The sequence below is a fragment of the Leguminivora glycinivorella genome, chromosome 26, assembly GCF_023078275.1.
Source record: "Leguminivora glycinivorella isolate SPB_JAAS2020 chromosome 26, LegGlyc_1.1, whole genome shotgun sequence".
Taxonomy (NCBI): domain Eukaryota; kingdom Metazoa; phylum Arthropoda; class Insecta; order Lepidoptera; family Tortricidae; genus Leguminivora; species Leguminivora glycinivorella.
The window spans coordinates 1,563,194-1,581,564 of record NC_062996.1 but is presented as its reverse complement, the minus strand read 5'-3'; the positions used below and the strand labels follow the sequence as shown (position 1 = coordinate 1,581,564).

Below are 18,371 nucleotides of genomic sequence, written 5' to 3'. Positions count from 1 at the left end.
GGTAGGAGTTAATTCTCCGTACAAACGCTCTCGACTATTTCCTCCCTGGTTTTTGAAGATAGATGATTTTTTTCAACACAGATTGTTATTATTTTTATGTGTCGGACGGACGGACCGTTCTGATTTTTTTGACATTCTGCTTTTTAAAGACTAGAGCCAATCAAAAATTTCCAAAAACGGCCTTTTTCATTGTGGCGCAAAAAAGGTGTGATACTCAAGATTGGTAACAATTAACCAAAAAAGCTAAACGGTCCGACATAGATTATTTCATTGTTATTAAGTTTTGAAGGAGGAAAGAGTCGAGAGCGGAACCTCGATATTAAAGATTTTTTTGACTGAGTTCTTAATGGTCAATTTTTTTTCGATAAATATAGTTAATAACACTTGTATATTTAACTAAAATTCCCAAGTTGAAAGGGCTTTCCATTTTAGCATTTTCGCTACCGTATCCTCTTAAGTTACGTTGCTATATAATACTCTTAATATCTGGGCAACCGAGCTTCGCTCGGTTCTGTTTCGTATCCTTGACATGTGTCGCCATCTAGTTCAAAAATGAGTAGTACCTACATCGAGCGAAAGAATTCTCAGCCTTAACAACACAACTACTCCACACGAGATGGCGCGCATTTCGCCACAAAAACTCAAATAGTGTATTTTTCTATTCGTTTTAGCCTTGACCTGTGTCGCCATCTAGTGTTTGCAATAAATAGTACTTACATCGACCGAAAGAATTCTGTCTTAACAGTACAACTACCGCACACGAGATGGCGCGCGAAGAAAAAACGCATGAAAACTCGAAAATTCGCGTTTTCCGGGACCTAAGGATAAGTTAGACCGATTTTTCACCCCCAAAAACCCCCACATAACAAATTTCTGCGAAATCGTTAGAGCGATTTCCGAGATCGTCAGTGTAAATAAATATATATATATAAATAAATAAATAAATATACAAGAATTGCTCGTTTAAAAGTATAAGATTCTACATGTTACTATTAAATATGTCACTTGTGGTGAGAGTACTGGTTCTATTTGTTACAATTTACAAAGTTTTTAACCCCCGACGCAAAAACGAAGGGGTGTTATAAGTTTGTCGTGTCTGTCTGTGTGTCTGTCTGTCTGTTTGTGTGTGTGTCTGTCTGTGGCATCGTAGCTCCCGAACGGATGAACCGATTTAAATTTAGTTTTTTTTGTCTGAAAGCTGAGTTAGTCGGGAGTGTTCTTAGCCATGTTTCTTAAAAATCGGTCCACTATGACGGTTTTTTTTTTTCAAAATTTTAATTTTGTGGTTAGATTACGTTGTGACATAATACTCGTATTCTACATGTCACTATTAAATATGTCACTTGTGGTGAGAGTACTGATTCTATTTGTTACAAAGTTTTAAATAATGTGTTTTTGAAGATAACCAAATATATGTACTATCAGTTGATTGTGTTAATCATTAGCTTATCTAGTTCCGGCATCCATACTAATATTTTTATATTAAAGGAAAAAATTGAAAAATTTACGCTTCCGGCGGGACTTGAACCCGCACCATTTTTGCAATCCGTGCAATGCTCTTACCAATTGAGCTACGGAAGCCACGCCGGACTTCGCAAATCTTTCCATGCCTTTCCTTTTGTACACACGTCGTCATTTTTATTAAGCAGACGTTTCTGCTTAATAAAAATTAATCCATACTAATATTATAAATGGGAAAGTGTGTGTGTTCACAGTAATGAATGACATGCAATATTCTTTGTAAGCTAGTACTAGTAGTAGTAGAAACAAAGCGGTTACTTTATACATATTATAATATTAAAATGATGTGTCTAAATATAGATGACCTCAAGCATTCTTTGACTATGTTTACAATCGGCTTATTTTGATATAAGGAACAACTGTGCCAAGTTTCATGCTTTGGTCAAAAAAATTTAGGTTTTGCAATAAACGCCTACACTAGAAATACAGACAGGGAAAAGAGGCACTTCGTTATTGAGTAATGTAATAGTAGGTATACAAGGTGCTCGCGAGGAACCCGCATAACTTGAACCACGCGTTTCTGAGGCCAAAAGAAAGAAAAAATGTAATATGAATTTTAAAATTTTTCGCGAAAAAAATTTTTTTTTTTTTTACTTTTTTGGACGTATTTTCACATAAAAAGTAATTTTTATCCATAAAGTTGGCAATTAAAATGAGTTCCTTAATTTATTTTTCTAAAAACCAAATTTTTTGGAAGTTTTTCTTGTCACATTTTGACATCTATCAATGACTACTGTGAGACTATGCTCCACAATTGCGCATTAGCGCCGTTAAGAAGACCTTTTCTACTGAGTAACAATACGGAAATGTTTTTTTTTAATTGGCAATAACTCTGAAACTAGACGAAATCTAGAAAAGTTTATATAACATTTTAGTCTTAAAATGTGACCTAACCATCTTTGGCAATATACTTATGTAGATCTGTATTCATTACCATGACAACTAATTATAATTATGTACCTTTAGACTCACCCAGATCCCACAGTCAAACTGTGTAAACAGTTTTGGGGGACATTGTATTTACATTTAAGTTTCTATGTAAGATGTTTTATTAAATAAAAAAAAAAAAAAAAATATGCCGTTAAAGTTATATGGGTTCCTCGCGAGCACCTTGTATACAGATGTGGTGCGAAAAGATTTGCCTTCGTATTGTTACGGAAACGTACGAACGTGTCATGCTATTTCAGTCAGTCTCAGTACAAGATGTACTGACATTGACTGAACTAGCATGACAAATACGAAGGAATAGTTATTTGTTATACAAGGGGGCAAAGTTGTATTTTAACGCCGAGTGTGGAATTGAAAAACGAGCAAGTGAAAGGATTCTATAGTTGAACCACGAGCGAAGCGAGTGGTTCGAGAATAGAATCCTGAACTTGCGAGTTTTTTAACACTCGAGAAGTAAAATACATTTGCACCCGAGTGTAACACAAAACTTTTCCCCTCACTATAGCGAGGAAACTACAACGCAAATAATGCGTTTATCACTGCTTCCAGTTGTTTCACAAGTGGTAAATCATCTTTATTACTAGATTCACCTACTTTTATTAATTTTAAAGCAGTTAATTTGACTTTATTCAAGGTCAAATTACTTTACCCACTAGTGGATAAAATGCGTTTTTACCCGCTGATGGTATTGAAGAAGAATTGCTATTCTATGTAACATTAATTTTGAATGAGATTACGTTGAGGCACTCTGTTCGGTCCTTGTTTGTTTATTTTTCTTTCTGACTCTTGGAGACCATATACATCTCCAAGGAAAAAAGTAGATTAAGTATACATATATTTTTTTTTTCCTTTGCTTAAGACAACAAGAGTCTTTTACAACTCTAAAGTTATTTTAGTTATTCGGTTTTTTTCTTCATGTATAATTTTTTTAGATGTACTTTGACACTTAGAGACTCTATACATCTCTAACATCTCTTATTAATAATCATAATAGCTTTGTACTTTGTATAATTTCTTGTGTTAATATTTTTTTTTATGAATACTTTTGCTTATTAAATTGTATCTTGTTTTTTTTAATGCATGTTAAATATAAGATGTAATGTTTTGAAAAGAAGTGGCCCGCCGAGTTTCTTGCCGGTCCCATAGTGGATACCCTCCTCCAACTGAGGGGGGACTGAAATCTTCTCGAGGCTGAGGCGTAGGGTTAGAGCCGGCGTAGTTTTATTTGACGTTCATAAGCGCATTGTAATATGCCTACTTGGAAAATAAATATTTCATTTCATTTCATTTCGAAGAACAAAACACGTGTTTCCGAGCTAGTGAGGGGAAAACCCTTTTTGCACTACATCTGTACAGTTTTTAACCCCCGCTCAAAAACGATCGGGTGTTATAAGTTTTACATGTCTGTCTGTCTGTTTGTCTGTGTGTGTGTGTCTGTGGCATCGTAACCGATTTAGTTTTGGTTTTTTTTTTTGTCTGAAAGCTAAGTTAGTTGGGAGTGTTCTTAGCCATGTTTCATGAAATCATACTATGTCGCGGTCGGGGGTTTTTATAATTTTAATTTTGTGACACTATTCGGTCCCATTCGTTCTGATCTTTCCGACTGCTTACTGCTTACTTACTGCTTACTGCTAGCCTTTCTCCGCAGACGTTTAGTCTGGTTGCCTTTGGCATAGGCCTCTCCCATATTTCTCCATGTTTCTCTGTCTAGAGCTTGTCTTTCCGACTGCAGTGGTCGCTGGTCTGGCTGAACTAAATGAGCAAAAGATGAAAAGACCTAAAAGAGCGAACTAGTTCATGAGAGCGATTGAACGAGATCGGAGCGCTCCGATCAACGAACGAAACGGCACAAGCCTAGTATGCGCTTCAATTGTTTGACATGCAAGCCTCAGCCCCACCCCGCTGCACGTCTAATATCGAGTGGTGCACTCAGGCCCTTACACTTGTGGTGACATAGGCACTGGTCCCGCGATCTAGTAAGTATGACCTAGTAAGAGTATGAAACCTAATCACAAAATTTAAATTTTGAAAAACCCCCGACCGGGACATTGTACACCGATTTTCATGAAACATGGCTAAGAACACTCCCGACAAATAGAAAAAAAAAAACTAAATATAAATCGGTTCGTCCGTTCGGGAGCTACGATGCCACAGACAGACAGACACGTCAAACTTATAACACCCCGTCGTTTTGCGTCGGGTGATAAAAAGGAGCAAAAGATAAGCACTCCCGTGCAAATAAAAGAGACACGGCGATTTTGATAGCTCACCGCTGGGCGAGTAACTATAAACATCGCCTTGTTCCTTTTATTTACACGGGAGTGATTATCTTTTGTTCGTTTTTATAGCCGGTAGCTCATAGCTTACTAGCTCGCGGTGGGACCAGTGCCATAAACAGGACGCAAAATAATACTAAAGTGATTTTGGTCATAGTTTACATTTCATCCGATTCCGTAATATGTTCACACCTCCGACACTGGCGATCAAATATATTTTGAAAGAGGCGCATTCCTATCCTAGCAGAGCACACAGTCTTAGCTCGTGTATTAGGTGAACGCGTAGGTACTTTGCTTGTATGAGTGAAATATGACAGGTCGACTGTTCGTGGTTTTGACAGGCGGTAACCGAGAGCGGGTGGGCGGCACTTTCAGCGGGGAGCGGGAGTGACCATACTGTACGATAGTACTCTTTATTATACTGTGGTATGATGGTACCTAAAAATATATTGTTTTGACCTTTGAGCCTTAAAAGCCATATCAATTATATTGTATTTTCAACATAATGATTGATAACAAAGATTAATGAACTGTGCTCGAGGATAAGATTACTAATCAGTTGTATACTAGCTGTTCAATTACGTAACATTAGGTCGATTATTGGGACTATTTATTTTCACACTTTCTCCATACCACAGTATAATATCCATCATTTAGATGGCTGGCAGTCCTCAGCTGTGCGTTTCTCCAGAAATTTCCTGCCCCGCACAGCTAAACTGTGGAATGAATTGTCGCCTGCGGTATTTCCGGACCTATACAACCTTCAAATCTTCAAGAAACGAACGTACACCCATCTTAAATGCCGGCAACGCACCTCCTACACCTCTGGTGGTTCTGTTCTGGTAGCCATGGGCGGCAGTGATCGCTTACCATCAGGCGACCTGTCTGCTCGTTTGCCTCCTATCCCATAAAAAAAAGAGTACTATCGTACGGTATGGCCACTCCCGCTCCCCGCTGAAAGTGCCCACCCCCTCTCTGTTACCTCACTGTTACCGCCTGTCAGAAACGCGAACAGTTGATCAGTCTTATTTCACTCATACAAGCATGGTACGCGTTCACCTACACGAGCTTAGAATGTGTGCTAGGAACGCGCCTCTTTCATATATTTGATAGCCAGTGTCCGAGGTGTGTCCATACCATGAATGTCATTATCGCACACTTATTTACGTTTTCATGGTATAATAGTACCTTCCGCTGATGGCCTAGCGGTAAGAGCGTGCGACTTTCGATCCGGAGGTCGCGGGTTCGAACCCGGCTCGTACCAATGAGTTTTCTGAACTTATACAGGGTGTAAACCTAGTACGGGCGAACCTCTTAACGGTGGTGAGTACAGGACATAAAAAATTGAATTAGATAATTTTTACTTAAAATTGAAATATTTTTTTTATCCATACAAAATAATTCGGCCCGCAACGTAATGCAAACACACTCGCGTTAAACGCTCGTTGACAGTTGTCATTGATTGTCATCGCAACCACGTTTACAGTACATTGCTGCTGGGAATTTTTTCAAAAATTCATTATGGGGTGAAAATTAAGAGTAGCTCAAAAACACCTCTTAATTAATGATAACAATATTGAATTATATGCCTGGTTTCATTTATCGCCCTTATTAGGTTTACGCGCTGTATACGAAATGTCATTTGATATATGCCAGTCGCTTTTCGGTGAAGGAAAACATCGTGAGGAAACCGGACTAATTCCAATAGGGTCTAGTTACCCTTCGGGTTGGTTGGCAGTCGCTTTCGTAAAAGTTAGCGCCTACGCCAAACCTTGGGATTAGTTGTCAAAGCGGACCCCAGGCTCCCATGAGCCGTGGAAAATGCCGGGATAGCGCAAGGAGGATGATGATGGTATAATAGTACCTACATTACGATGCAAGTGCGGAAAAGAGGAAGCACGTAACGAGTGGCGATAAATTAAAACACGACCGAAGGGATTTTTTTAAATCGACACGAGTTACGAATTTACTCTTCGCACTTGTATCGTACGACGTTTTTCAGTATAAGGTACAGCGGGGCAATTCTTGACAGGTGCAAATGTAACTGGTCCATTTTTCCATGTTTTACAATGTTTGCATTATTAAATAGAGTGTCCACCGTGCACCGGTTATATATGGTAGGCGTGTTCAGTGGATACATGTAGAACTCAACATCATAGTGTAATAATGGAAAAAATGGACAAGTTACAATTGCCTCCCCCAGTCGAGATTGCCACCCCCAGTCGAGATTCGTCCCGCTGTACCTTATGGCTGAAGTTGTGCTCACATTATTGTACGGGGGGGTTACCATGACGTACTAAAGACACAGCTATAGCAGTTACATAGCTCCATCCCTCTCTCTCAACCTAAACTGAACGGCTTTAGCACGTCATGGTAAGGTCCCAGATTACGGAATACAATTAATACAGGGTGAAATTTTAACCGCTCTAAACTAAAAATCGTCCGAGAATTCAATCCGTCTGCAACCTTGGTATTGAAATATGTAAACAAAACCTTTGCACCCAGTAGTGCGTATATGTAGATTTGTTGAATATCTTTACTTATAATTAATGTTAATTTATAAATAACTAGCTTTTGCCCTCGTCGTCGCTCGCGTTAAATTCGAAAATCTCGGAATCCCCCCCCCCCCATTTTAAGGAAGTGGGGGTTTAAAAAGAGACATTTTTTTTTCTTTTATATTAAGTACAGAAACCAAACAGTCACATAAACACATTATATATTGGCAATACAAAAATGTACCGCAAAAAAAGAAAACAGTAACAAAAGACCTTTTTTTTTTTTTTTTTTTCACGGAGTGGGAATGCTGTTGCGCACGCTGTGTGGGACTCGCCGTTGCTTTCCCTTCTCCTGACGAGAAGGGGAGAAACGGCCCTACCCACTAAACCCACTCCGGCGTTTCACCCTCTTTTCCGTTGTGAGAGCGCACTGGGTTTGGAACGTTTCACTTCACCACTGCGCTCTCCGGTAGCCCTGACCAGGGCACCCGCATCGTAAAGGAGGATCGGAAACGCTTGATCCCCCTTCCCGGCATCACATAGTAACAAAAGACCTGCAGGTTCATAATTGTAAAATGTCGCCCATGACACTTTCCATCCCTTCAACTGTCTCCACTAAAAAAAATCACGTCAATCCGTCGCTCCGTTTTGCCGTGAAAGACGGACAAGCAAACAGACACACACACTTTCCCATTTATAATATTAGTAAGTATATATTTATATATGTGGATGTTATTTTTATTTATAAATAACTAACAGACACTTGAAATTAATTCATAAGAAGTAGAGTCGTTATTTTGGTAAAAAAAAAACTGGTTTCAATGTTAAAAATATCATTTTCATCACACTGAGCTTTTTTAAGAACGAAAAAAGTATGTAATTTTATTTAAATTGTATGTTAGTCAATGACGTGACGATTTTACACGTTCTGCCTTTATTTATTGTCATCGCTTTGCAAATTTACTATGAAACTATTTAAGACGTTAATAGTTATTTGTTATACAAGGGGGCAAAGTTGTATTTTAACGCCGAGTGTGGAACACACGAGAAGTAAAATACATTTGCACCCGAGTGTAACACAAAAACCGGCCAAGAGCGTGTCGGGCCACGCTCAGTGTAGGGTTCCGTAGTTTTTCGTATTTTTCTCAAAAACTACTGAACCTATCAAGTTCAAAACAATTTTCCTAGAAAGTCTTTATAAAGTTCTACTTTTGTGATTTTTTTCATATTTTTTAACCATATGGTTAAAAAGTTAGAGGGGGGGGGACGCACTTTTTTTTCCTTTAGGAGCGATTATTTCAGAAAATATTAATATTATCAAAAAACGATCTTAGTAAACCCTTATTCATTTTTAAATACCTATCCAACAATATATCACACGTTGGGGTTGGAATGAAAAAAAATATCAGCCTCCACTTTACATGTAGGGGGGGGTACCCTAATAAAACATTTTTTCCATTTTTTATTTTTGCACTTTATCGGCGTGATTGATATACATATTTGTACCAAATTTCAGCTTTCTAGTGCTAACGGTTACTGAGATTATTCGCGGACGGACGGACGGACGGACGGACGGACAGACAGACATGGCGAAACTATAAGGGTTCCTAGTTGACTACGGAACCCTAAAAATGAGTTTATCACTGCTTCCAGTAGTTCCACAGGTGGTAAATCATCTTTATTACTAGATTCACCTACTTTTATCAATTTTAAAGCAGATAATTTGACTGGATACTTTGATTTTGAGTGGATAAAATGCGTTTTTACCAGCTGGTATTAAAGAACAAAACACGTGTTTCCGAGCTAGTGAGGGGAAAAATATTTTATGAATAACTATAACAGTTAGAGTTGCCCCGCACAACTAAACTAGATGCTGATACGCAATAATGTGTTATCCCACATGCATTTTGCAATAAGATTTTGTCTGTCTGTGGCATCGTAGCTCCCGAACGGGTGAACCGATTTAGATTTCGTTTTTTTGGTCTCCCGTGTTCTTAGCCACGTATCATGAAAATCGATCATTTATGCTGGGGGTTTTTTCAACATTTTAATTTTGTGGTTAGGTCACAGAACTTAATTTAGATAGAAGAAACAAATTCATATATTTGTATAGGGGCCGAGCGTGTCAAATTTTGTACTGAAGTTGATTCTTGCCTGTAATTTTAAATATGTCTCAGGCTCTTGATTGTTCACAATTTTTGTGTTGTTGCAATTGAATATCACGTAACGAGGCATTTTTTATGTTTTGGTTGACTTCAACTTACAAAAATTGACGCCCGAAAGCTGCAAGCTGCGAGTAAAGACGGACAACTCAGTGGATTTCACTGAGTTCATTTGACACGCTAAGTAGATACGTTTGCTTGATCTATGGTATATATGACATCTGTGGGTTAGGTTATATACTCGTATATGTAATTGCTAATCACAAGAGCACACAATAAATAAATTAAATAAGGTAAATGAACACCGAGGTTAGAAGAAGGTTATAATAACGAGCGGAGTCGACCTTTAAGACGATACGGTAGGGGTCAATTCTCCATACAAACGCTCTCGACTATTTCCTCCCTGGTTTTTGAAGATAGAGCAATGATTTTTTCAACACAGATTGTTATTATTTTTATCTGTGTCGGGCCGTTTTGATTTTTTTGATATTCTGCTTTTAATAGACTAGAGCCAATCAAAATTTTCCAAAAACAGCCTTTTTCATTGTGGCGCAAAAAAAGGGGTGATACTCAAGATTGGTAACAATTAACCAAAAAAGCTAAACGGTCCGACATAGATTATTTCATTGTTATTCAGATTCTCAAATTTCGTTTCGATTGATTAAGTTTTGAAGGAGGAAGGAGTCGAGAGCGGAACCTCGATTTTAAAGATTTTTTTGAAATATCTTTTGACTGAGTTGTTCTTAACGGACAATTTTTTTTCGATAAATCTAGTTAATAACACTTGTATATTTAACTAAAATTCCCAAGTTGAAAGGGGGGCTCCTTTCCATTTTAGCATTTTCGCTACCGTATCCTCTTAAGAGGGCTATGTAGTCTACAGACTCGTAAATTAAAAAAAAAACCGGCCAAGTGCGAGTTGTACCTAATAGCGTTGTAAGGGTTCCATACACCACAAGAAGGGTTTAAACGCCTCCTTTTTTGTAGGCACTGAAGTCATTTTTGCGAATTATCGGTATTTTGAACAATTTCTAAAGAAAACGAAACAGAATAGTTATTTGTTATACAAGGGGGCAAAGTTGTATTTTAACGCCGAGTGTGGAATTGAAAAACGAGCAAGTGAAAGGATTCTATAGTTGAACCACGAGCGAAGCGAGTGGTTCGAGAATAGAATCCTGAACTTGCGAGTTTTTTAACACACGAGAAGTAAAATACATTTGCACCCGAGTGTAACACAAAACTTTTCCCCTCACTATAGCGAGGAAACTACAACGCAAAAAATGCGTTTATTACTGCTTCCAGCAGTTCCACAGGTGGTAAATCATCTTTATTACTGGATTCACCTACTTTTATAAATTTGAAAGCAGTTAATTTGACTTTATTCAAGGTCAAATTACTTTACCCACTAGTGGATAAAATGCGTTTTTACCCGCTGGTATTAAAGGACAAAACACGTGTTTCCGAGCTAGTGAGGGGAAAATGAATTTATATGTAATATTCAAACGCGCTCACACAACTTCAAGAGATTTGGTAATTGGTAACTCCTTGCAGCGGCAGTGTGTGAAGTTCGTAATTTGAGTTTTTTCTTTCTTTTAAGTCCGACTTACGCTTGACTGTAGATTTTTATAGATTGAAAGCTATCTTGTGTATTTTTTTGAAAATTTTACGTTTCGGAGATAAGGGGGGGGTCTTTTTTTATATTTATATACTTCTTTTATATATATATTTTCTTAAATTACTTTGATTAAAAAATATTAAATAAAATATTTTTGAAATACTTATTAAACTCTCTTTCATTTAATATGTAACACGATATAGTTCAAAAAACTTTAATTTTTAATTTTCACTTTTACCCCCCAAAAGTAGCCCCAACAACTTTTTATTTTATTTAAATTACATGTCCGTCTTTGGGTCACAGATTAACATAGTATTGCCAAATTTCAAGTAAATCGGTTCATTAGTTTTGGAGAAAATTGGCTGTGACAGACGGACAGACAGACGCACCCTATAATGACGGACGGATCCTATAAGGGTTCCGTTTTTCCTTTTTGAGGTACGGAACCTTAAGGGTCCCCCCACATCTAGCGTCTCGCGAGCGTCGCATCGGGCCAACATTATGGGCAAAGCCTGCCGCTGCGTCGACGTCGCGTCGACGCGGCGTCTTTTTCCATACAGTTGGCCCGACGCGACGCTCGCGAGACGCTAGATGTGGGGGGACCCTTAAAACGGTAAAAAGAAGAAAAAAATGCCTGTTTTAAGCGACACCCGAGGACATTCAATCGGCAATTTTTAATAGAGAAAGAAATAACATGTTACGCTTCACCATTTAAATTTCATCCTGTATATTAGATGTACTCACATAAAGTTATGTATGTAACTGTACATAATCCATACTAATATTATAAATGTGAAAGTGTGTGTGTGTCTGTTTGTCTGTCCGTCTTTCACGGCAAAACGGAGGGACGAATTGACATGATATTTTAAGCGGAGATAGTTGAAGGGATAGAGAGTGACATAGGCTACTCTGTCTGTTTCTAACCCCCACTTCTCTAAAATGGGGGGTGGAAGTTTGTATGGAGCATTCCGCAATTTGAGCATTTCTTTTTTTTGCCACGTTTATGAAGTGTGATATTTTTGAAAAAAAAAATGCTATTTTTACTCAGAATTAGGTACTAGCCTTTTCAATCCTAGTAGTTAAAAAAATTGTCCCATACGATTTTTTCTTATTTTGTTACCATTTTCCGTACATTTTGTATGGGGTAACAAAAGAGGAAAGTAACAAAAATGTATGGAAATTCTGGGACACTTTTTGTCTCCCAGTGAGATTGAAAGTGCTCGTGATTCTGAGTACAATTGACCTAAAATTCCCTAAAACAATAAAAAAAAAATATTGGCAAAAAAAAAAGAAATGCTCATTTAATGCAAGCGAAGCCGCGGGAAAAAGCTAGTATGTATATATAGAGATAGTGTAGGCGATCAAGAAACGCGCGTGCTACCTGTCTCCCAACCCGCTTAAAGAAAAGACGAAGCCGCGAGAATAAGCTAGTTTTATATACCAGTCCCATAAATAACTATAGTACTTATTTACTCTAATGACAGTTCTGAAATGACAATAGAACATAAAAATAGACATTATTTACTGTTTCTGCTTTCCTTCACAATCTGTATCAATACAATCATATTTGCACGAAGATAATTCTACGTAGAAACAAAATGGTGACGTTATTGTTGATAAAGTATTCGAAAATCACGTTTGGAGATAAGAGTTTTACTGAATTTTGGTGCATATCTTATTGTGACAATATTGAGACAAAATAAATAATATAAATAAATATTGGGGGACCCCTTAGCACCAAATTAACCTAGCCCTAGGTTATTCCGGCTCACGGTGTATATGTATATAGGTCTTAAAAAAAACCGGCCAAGAGCGTGTCGGGCCACGCTCAGTGTAGGGTTCCGTAGTTTTCCGTATTTTTCTTAAAAACTACTAAACCTATCAAGTTCAAAACAATTTTCCTAGAAAGTCTTTGTAAATTTCTACTTTTGTGATTTTTTTCATATTTTTTAAACATATGGTTCAAAAGTTAGAGGGGGGGGGGGCGCACTTTTTTTCCTTTAGGAGCGATTATTTCCGAAAATATTAACATTATCAAAAAATGATCTTATTAAACCCTTATTCATTTTTAAATACCTATCCAACAATATATCACACGTTGGGGTTGGAATGAAAAAAAATATCAGCCCCCACTTTATATGTAGGGGGGGTACCCTAATAAAACATTTTTTGCCATTTTTTATTTTTGCACTTTGTTGGCGTGATTGATATACATATTGGTACCAAATTTCAGCTTTCTAGTGCTTATGGTTACTGAGATTATCCGCGGACGGACGGACGGACAGACAGACATGGCGAAACTATAAGGGTTCCTAGTTGACTACGGAACCCTAAAAACGTCATACGTCATATCTCCCAAGGAAAACGTACTATCGCTATATTATTTAATCCCAGTGCGTAGCGACTTTAGACATAAGTATGATAAAGAGAGTCAAGGCAGTCAGGTAACTGCACTTTATCAGTGCAGCTTACTTTAAAGTTGAACGTACCACAACAAATGACGAAGATTTAAAGTGTTTACAAATAGTTATTTGTTATACAAGGGGGCAAAGTTGTATTTTAACGCCGAGTGTGGAATTGAAAAACGAGCAAGTGAAAGGATTCTATAGTTGAACCACGAGCGAAGCGAGTGCATGGTTCGAGAATAGAATCCTGAACTTGCGAGTTTTTTTTTAACACACGAGAAGTAAAATACATTTGCACCCGTGTGTAACACAAAATTTTTCCCCTCACTATAGCGAGGAAACTACAACGCAAAAAATGCGTTTATCACTGCTTCCAGTAGTTCCACAGGAGGAAAATCGTCTTTATTACTAGATTCACCTACTTTTATCAATTTTAAAGCAGTTAATTTGACTTTATTCAAGGTCAAATTACTTTACCCACTAGTGGATAAAATGCGTTTTACCCGCTGGTATTAAAGGACAAAACACGTGTTTCCGAGCTAGTGAGGGGAAAAGATTATTATTCATACAGCTATAATTCCTTGCACTGCACAGTGCTACCACAGATAAGATATAGTTACGGATTAAAAGCTAAATTGACCGAGAGGTCAATCAGCAAGATAAGTAGCAATAACAACGTCGTAAAACATGAGGTAAACAAGTATTCTAACGTTTCTAACACTGTAATGCTGTATGTCAGCAATTCCCGTTTAGTTTGTACATTTGGATCACGTCTCCGATTTGGATAAAAATTGGTAGGCTGATAGAGTCCATGATGCTGAGCAAGATCCACTAGGTTTCCCAAATGTACTAGGTTGATTGTATGAAACTTTCCTTTTTTGTTACACACAACACAAACAAAAAAGGAAGGTTTCATACAAACTACATAGGACATTTTGGGAAACCTAGTGGATCTTGCTCAGCATAATGCTCATCAGCCTACCAATTTTTGTCCAAATCGGAGACGTGATCCAAATGTACAAACTTAACGGGAATTGCACATGTGGATTTCCAGCAGACAGCTTTCAGCTTCACTCTTTATTATTAGAGGCAACAGGAGCGAAAATGCTAAATTGGAAGGGCCTTTCAATTTAAGAATTTTACTTAAATATACTCGTTATACCAAAGTGGATCGAGTAGGTATGTATATCTTAATCGGCGTGGGCAGCGTATTCGATTAAAGACCAGCACGCCATTATTAGACTTGATAAACAAAATCATCAATATCATCATATTTCAATCACTTAAAAAAACCCTAACATATTACACCTATACCTACCTAAACCTTCGTCAAGAATCACTATTCAATAGTATTCATAGGTGAAAACCACATGATTTTTTTTAAATATATTTTTTTTAATATTGGGGACACCTTAGCACCACAGATTAACTTAGTCTCAAACTAAGCAAATCTTGTACTATGGGTGCTAAGCGACGGTATACAGACTTAAATAGATACATACGTACTTATATACATAGAAAACATCCATGACTCAGGAACAAATATCTGTGCTCATCACACAAATAAATGCCCTTACCGGATTCGAACCCAGGACCGCGGCTCAGCAGGCAGGGTCACTACCAACTGAGCCAGACCGGTCATCGAAACCGTTCGGTAATTATGTTGTTAATTAATTAACACACACAGGTATTTGTTTTTTAAGGTGTACTGGCCTGTGTGGTGACGGGTTAAGAATTTCACCACCCCCTTTCTTCCCGTGGGTGTCGTAGAGGGCGACTATGGGATATGGGTTAAATTGTGGCGTAGGCGAGAGGCTGGCAGCCTGTCACTGCAATGTCACAGTTTCGTTTTATTTCAACCTCTTATTTGCCAAGAGTGGCACTGAAGCTTTATTAGTAGTTTCATGTGTTCTGCCTACCCCTTTATGGGATACAGGCGTATGTAAGGTGTACTGATAGTGGACCATTTTTTCAAAGTTTTTTTGTAACATGGGTATTTTTTACGCGATTCATACTCAGAATCGAGAGCTCTTTCTATCCTGATAGGAGAAAAAAATGTCCCAACACTTCCATACATTTTTTCGAACCTTCCATTCCGTTACCGCCATACAAAATGTATGAAAAAATGGTAACGGAATGGGAAAAAAACCTTGGTACACTTTTTTTTCTTCTATTAGGATTGAAAGAGCTCGCGATTCTGAGTGGAAAACACATAACAATTTCCAAATCCAAAAAAAAGTGGGGTGGACAACTTTGAAAAAAGTGGCCATAGTACTGCCCTAGTACCTACATAATACAGGGTCCCAAGTCCCAATAAGCATGAATCGCCACATATGCAATTGTTTTTTTTTTTTTTTTTTTTCAGTATGGCCGCCAACACATCGAAGTTGCGAAGAAGCTGCAACGGAACGACAGCTCAGACGACGACGAGCCGCCCGTGCCGGACGACAAGCCGCCGTCCGCCATATTTAAAGAGAACGGCATCAACGGTCAGTGCCCACTCAGCCCACTTTTGCCCACACTTCCCAAAATTACCTTAAAATGTTAAGGGACATTATCTTTAATATCTGGGCAACCGAGCTTCGCTCGGTTCTGTTTCGTATCCTTGACATGTGTCGCCATCTAGTTCAAAAATGAATAGTACCTACATCGAGCGAAAGAATTCTCAGCCTTAACAACACAACTACTCCACACGAGATGGCGCGCATTTCGCCACAAAAACTCAAATAGTGTATTTTTCTATTCGTTTTAGCCTTGACCTGTGTCGCCATCTAGTGTTTGCAATAAATAGTACTTACATCAACCGAAAGAATTCTGTCTTAACAGTACAACTACTGCACACGAGATGGCGCGCGAAGAAAAACGCATGAAAACTCGAAAATTCGCGTTTTCCGGGACCTAAGGATAAGTTAGACCGATTTTTCACCCCCAAAAACCCCCACATAACAAATTTCTGCGAAATCGTTAGAGCGGTTTCCGAGATCGTCAGTGTAAATAAATATATATATATAAATAAATAAATAAATATACAAGAATTGCTCGTTTAAAAGTATAAGATTAAAGAGAACGGGATTATTGGACAGTGCCCACTCTGCCCACTTTTTCCCGCTTTTACAGGAAAATGACCTTAAAACGTTAAGGGACATCGTCTTTAAAGAAAACGGCATCAACGGTCAGTGCCCACTCTGCTCACACTTGCCCACCTACGCGAAAATTACTTTAAAACGTTTAGGGACATCGTCTTTAAAGAGAACGGCATCAATGGACAGTGCCCACTCTGCCCACTTGCCCACAAGCACAGCATCTTTTGTCACTTGCAAACTTGCAAAATGCAATGTTTGGCTAGTACATACAAAATCACCTGTATGTGAAATTCGATAGAGAGTTCTTCTACTGGGGTTTTATGATACTCTAACGGAAAGACATAAAAATAAAGACTAACGGGGTTACCCTCATCTGGCAGAATAATTTTGGTCAGAAACACACTTCGCATAACATGTTTCGCATGGTAATGACTAATAGCAAAATATTCGGTCGAATGGTAATTTTGCAGAAAACTTAGTTGGCATTATTACTACCACATTACGATACATTTGGCAGAATATTATTTCACAGAACATTACTTTGGTCGACTTTGATTTACCATAATTTTATCTACCATAATATCTAAATCCCCAACACATCTGACTCGCTATCAAAAAGCAAATTGCAACTTTATGTCGCTTAAATATTATGCACAAATACAATATTATCTGCGAAAGTACTATTCGACTAGAAAACTATTATCTCATCAACATTATGCCAACGAACGATTCGGTATTATAAAAATCTGCATAATGATTTATGCCAAAGCATATTCTGCGTAAGGTATTTCGGCCAAACGTGACTTCTGCCAAGAACTATTATGCAAATCAAATATAATGCGAAAAAAGTTTCTGCAAGATAATAGGGAACCGACTAACGACGAAAAATATATTGCACGTAGAACCGATAACCGTTGGGGCGGAAAGGTTCTCGAGTGGTGACCGCGTACCGGAAGACGCAGCGTGGGTATAGCCCCCCCCACAAGGTGGACCGATGACCTGATTCACCTGATGAAGGTCGCAGGAGTCCGCTGGATGCGGGTGGCGCAGGACAGGTCATTGTGGCAATCTTTGGGGGAGGCCTATGTCCAGCAGTGGACGTCTTTCGGCTGATATGATGATGATAATGGCAAGTATAATAAAGAGTACTATCGTACAGTATTGGCCACTCCCGCTCCCCGCTTTAAGTGACACCCGCTCTCGGTTACCTCACAGTTACCGCCTGTCAAAAACGCGAACAGTCGACCTGTCATATTTCACTCATACAAGCATGATACGCTTTTACCTACACGAGCTTAGACTGTGTGCTAGGAACACGCCTCTTTCATATATTTGATCGCCAGTGTCCGAGATGTGCTCGTGCCGCATGCCGTGCCGTCGTGAATGTTGTTATCTCAATTATATTAATGTTCACATTATGTCTATGATGTTGCATAATGTTGCATTGTTTAGCCAATTGGCTCAAATCGTTAACGTTTACGTAAATCTTAGCAAGCGCGGATCCAGCTTCGTGCCCAGGGGGGGGGGGTCACGTGGTCTATTTGTATGGCCAACCTAGGCTCCAGGGGGGGGGGTCATGAATCTTAGTAATCCGACTGTACTCTTGCCACGTCGCTGATAATGTCAACTCAACACTGACATTACTGGCATATAAAGTCTGGCCAGAAATATATGACTACGCGCCATGTTACACACACGAGAGAACACGTGTCTGTCTGTCTGTTTGTCTGTGTGTGTGTATGTGTCTGTCTGTGGCATCGTAGCTCCCGTCCCGAACGGATGAACCTATTTAGATTTAGTTCTTTTTTTGTCTGAAAGCTGAGTTGGTCGAGAGTGTTCTTAGCCATGTTTAATGAAAATCGGTCT

General features: G+C 38.5%; 1 protein-coding gene across 1 annotated transcript in view; it reads left to right on the top strand.

The window, feature by feature from the left end:
- Positions 1-18,371, top strand: part of LOC125239768 (glycerol-3-phosphate acyltransferase 3) — a 55,716-nt gene that overhangs the window by 10,582 nt on the left and 26,763 nt on the right. The window contains exon 2 of the mRNA XM_048147440.1: positions 15,788-15,911. Within this exon, the coding sequence (XP_048003397.1) occupies positions 15,788-15,911 (124 nt within the window). The remainder of the gene's footprint in view (positions 1-15,787; positions 15,912-18,371) is intronic.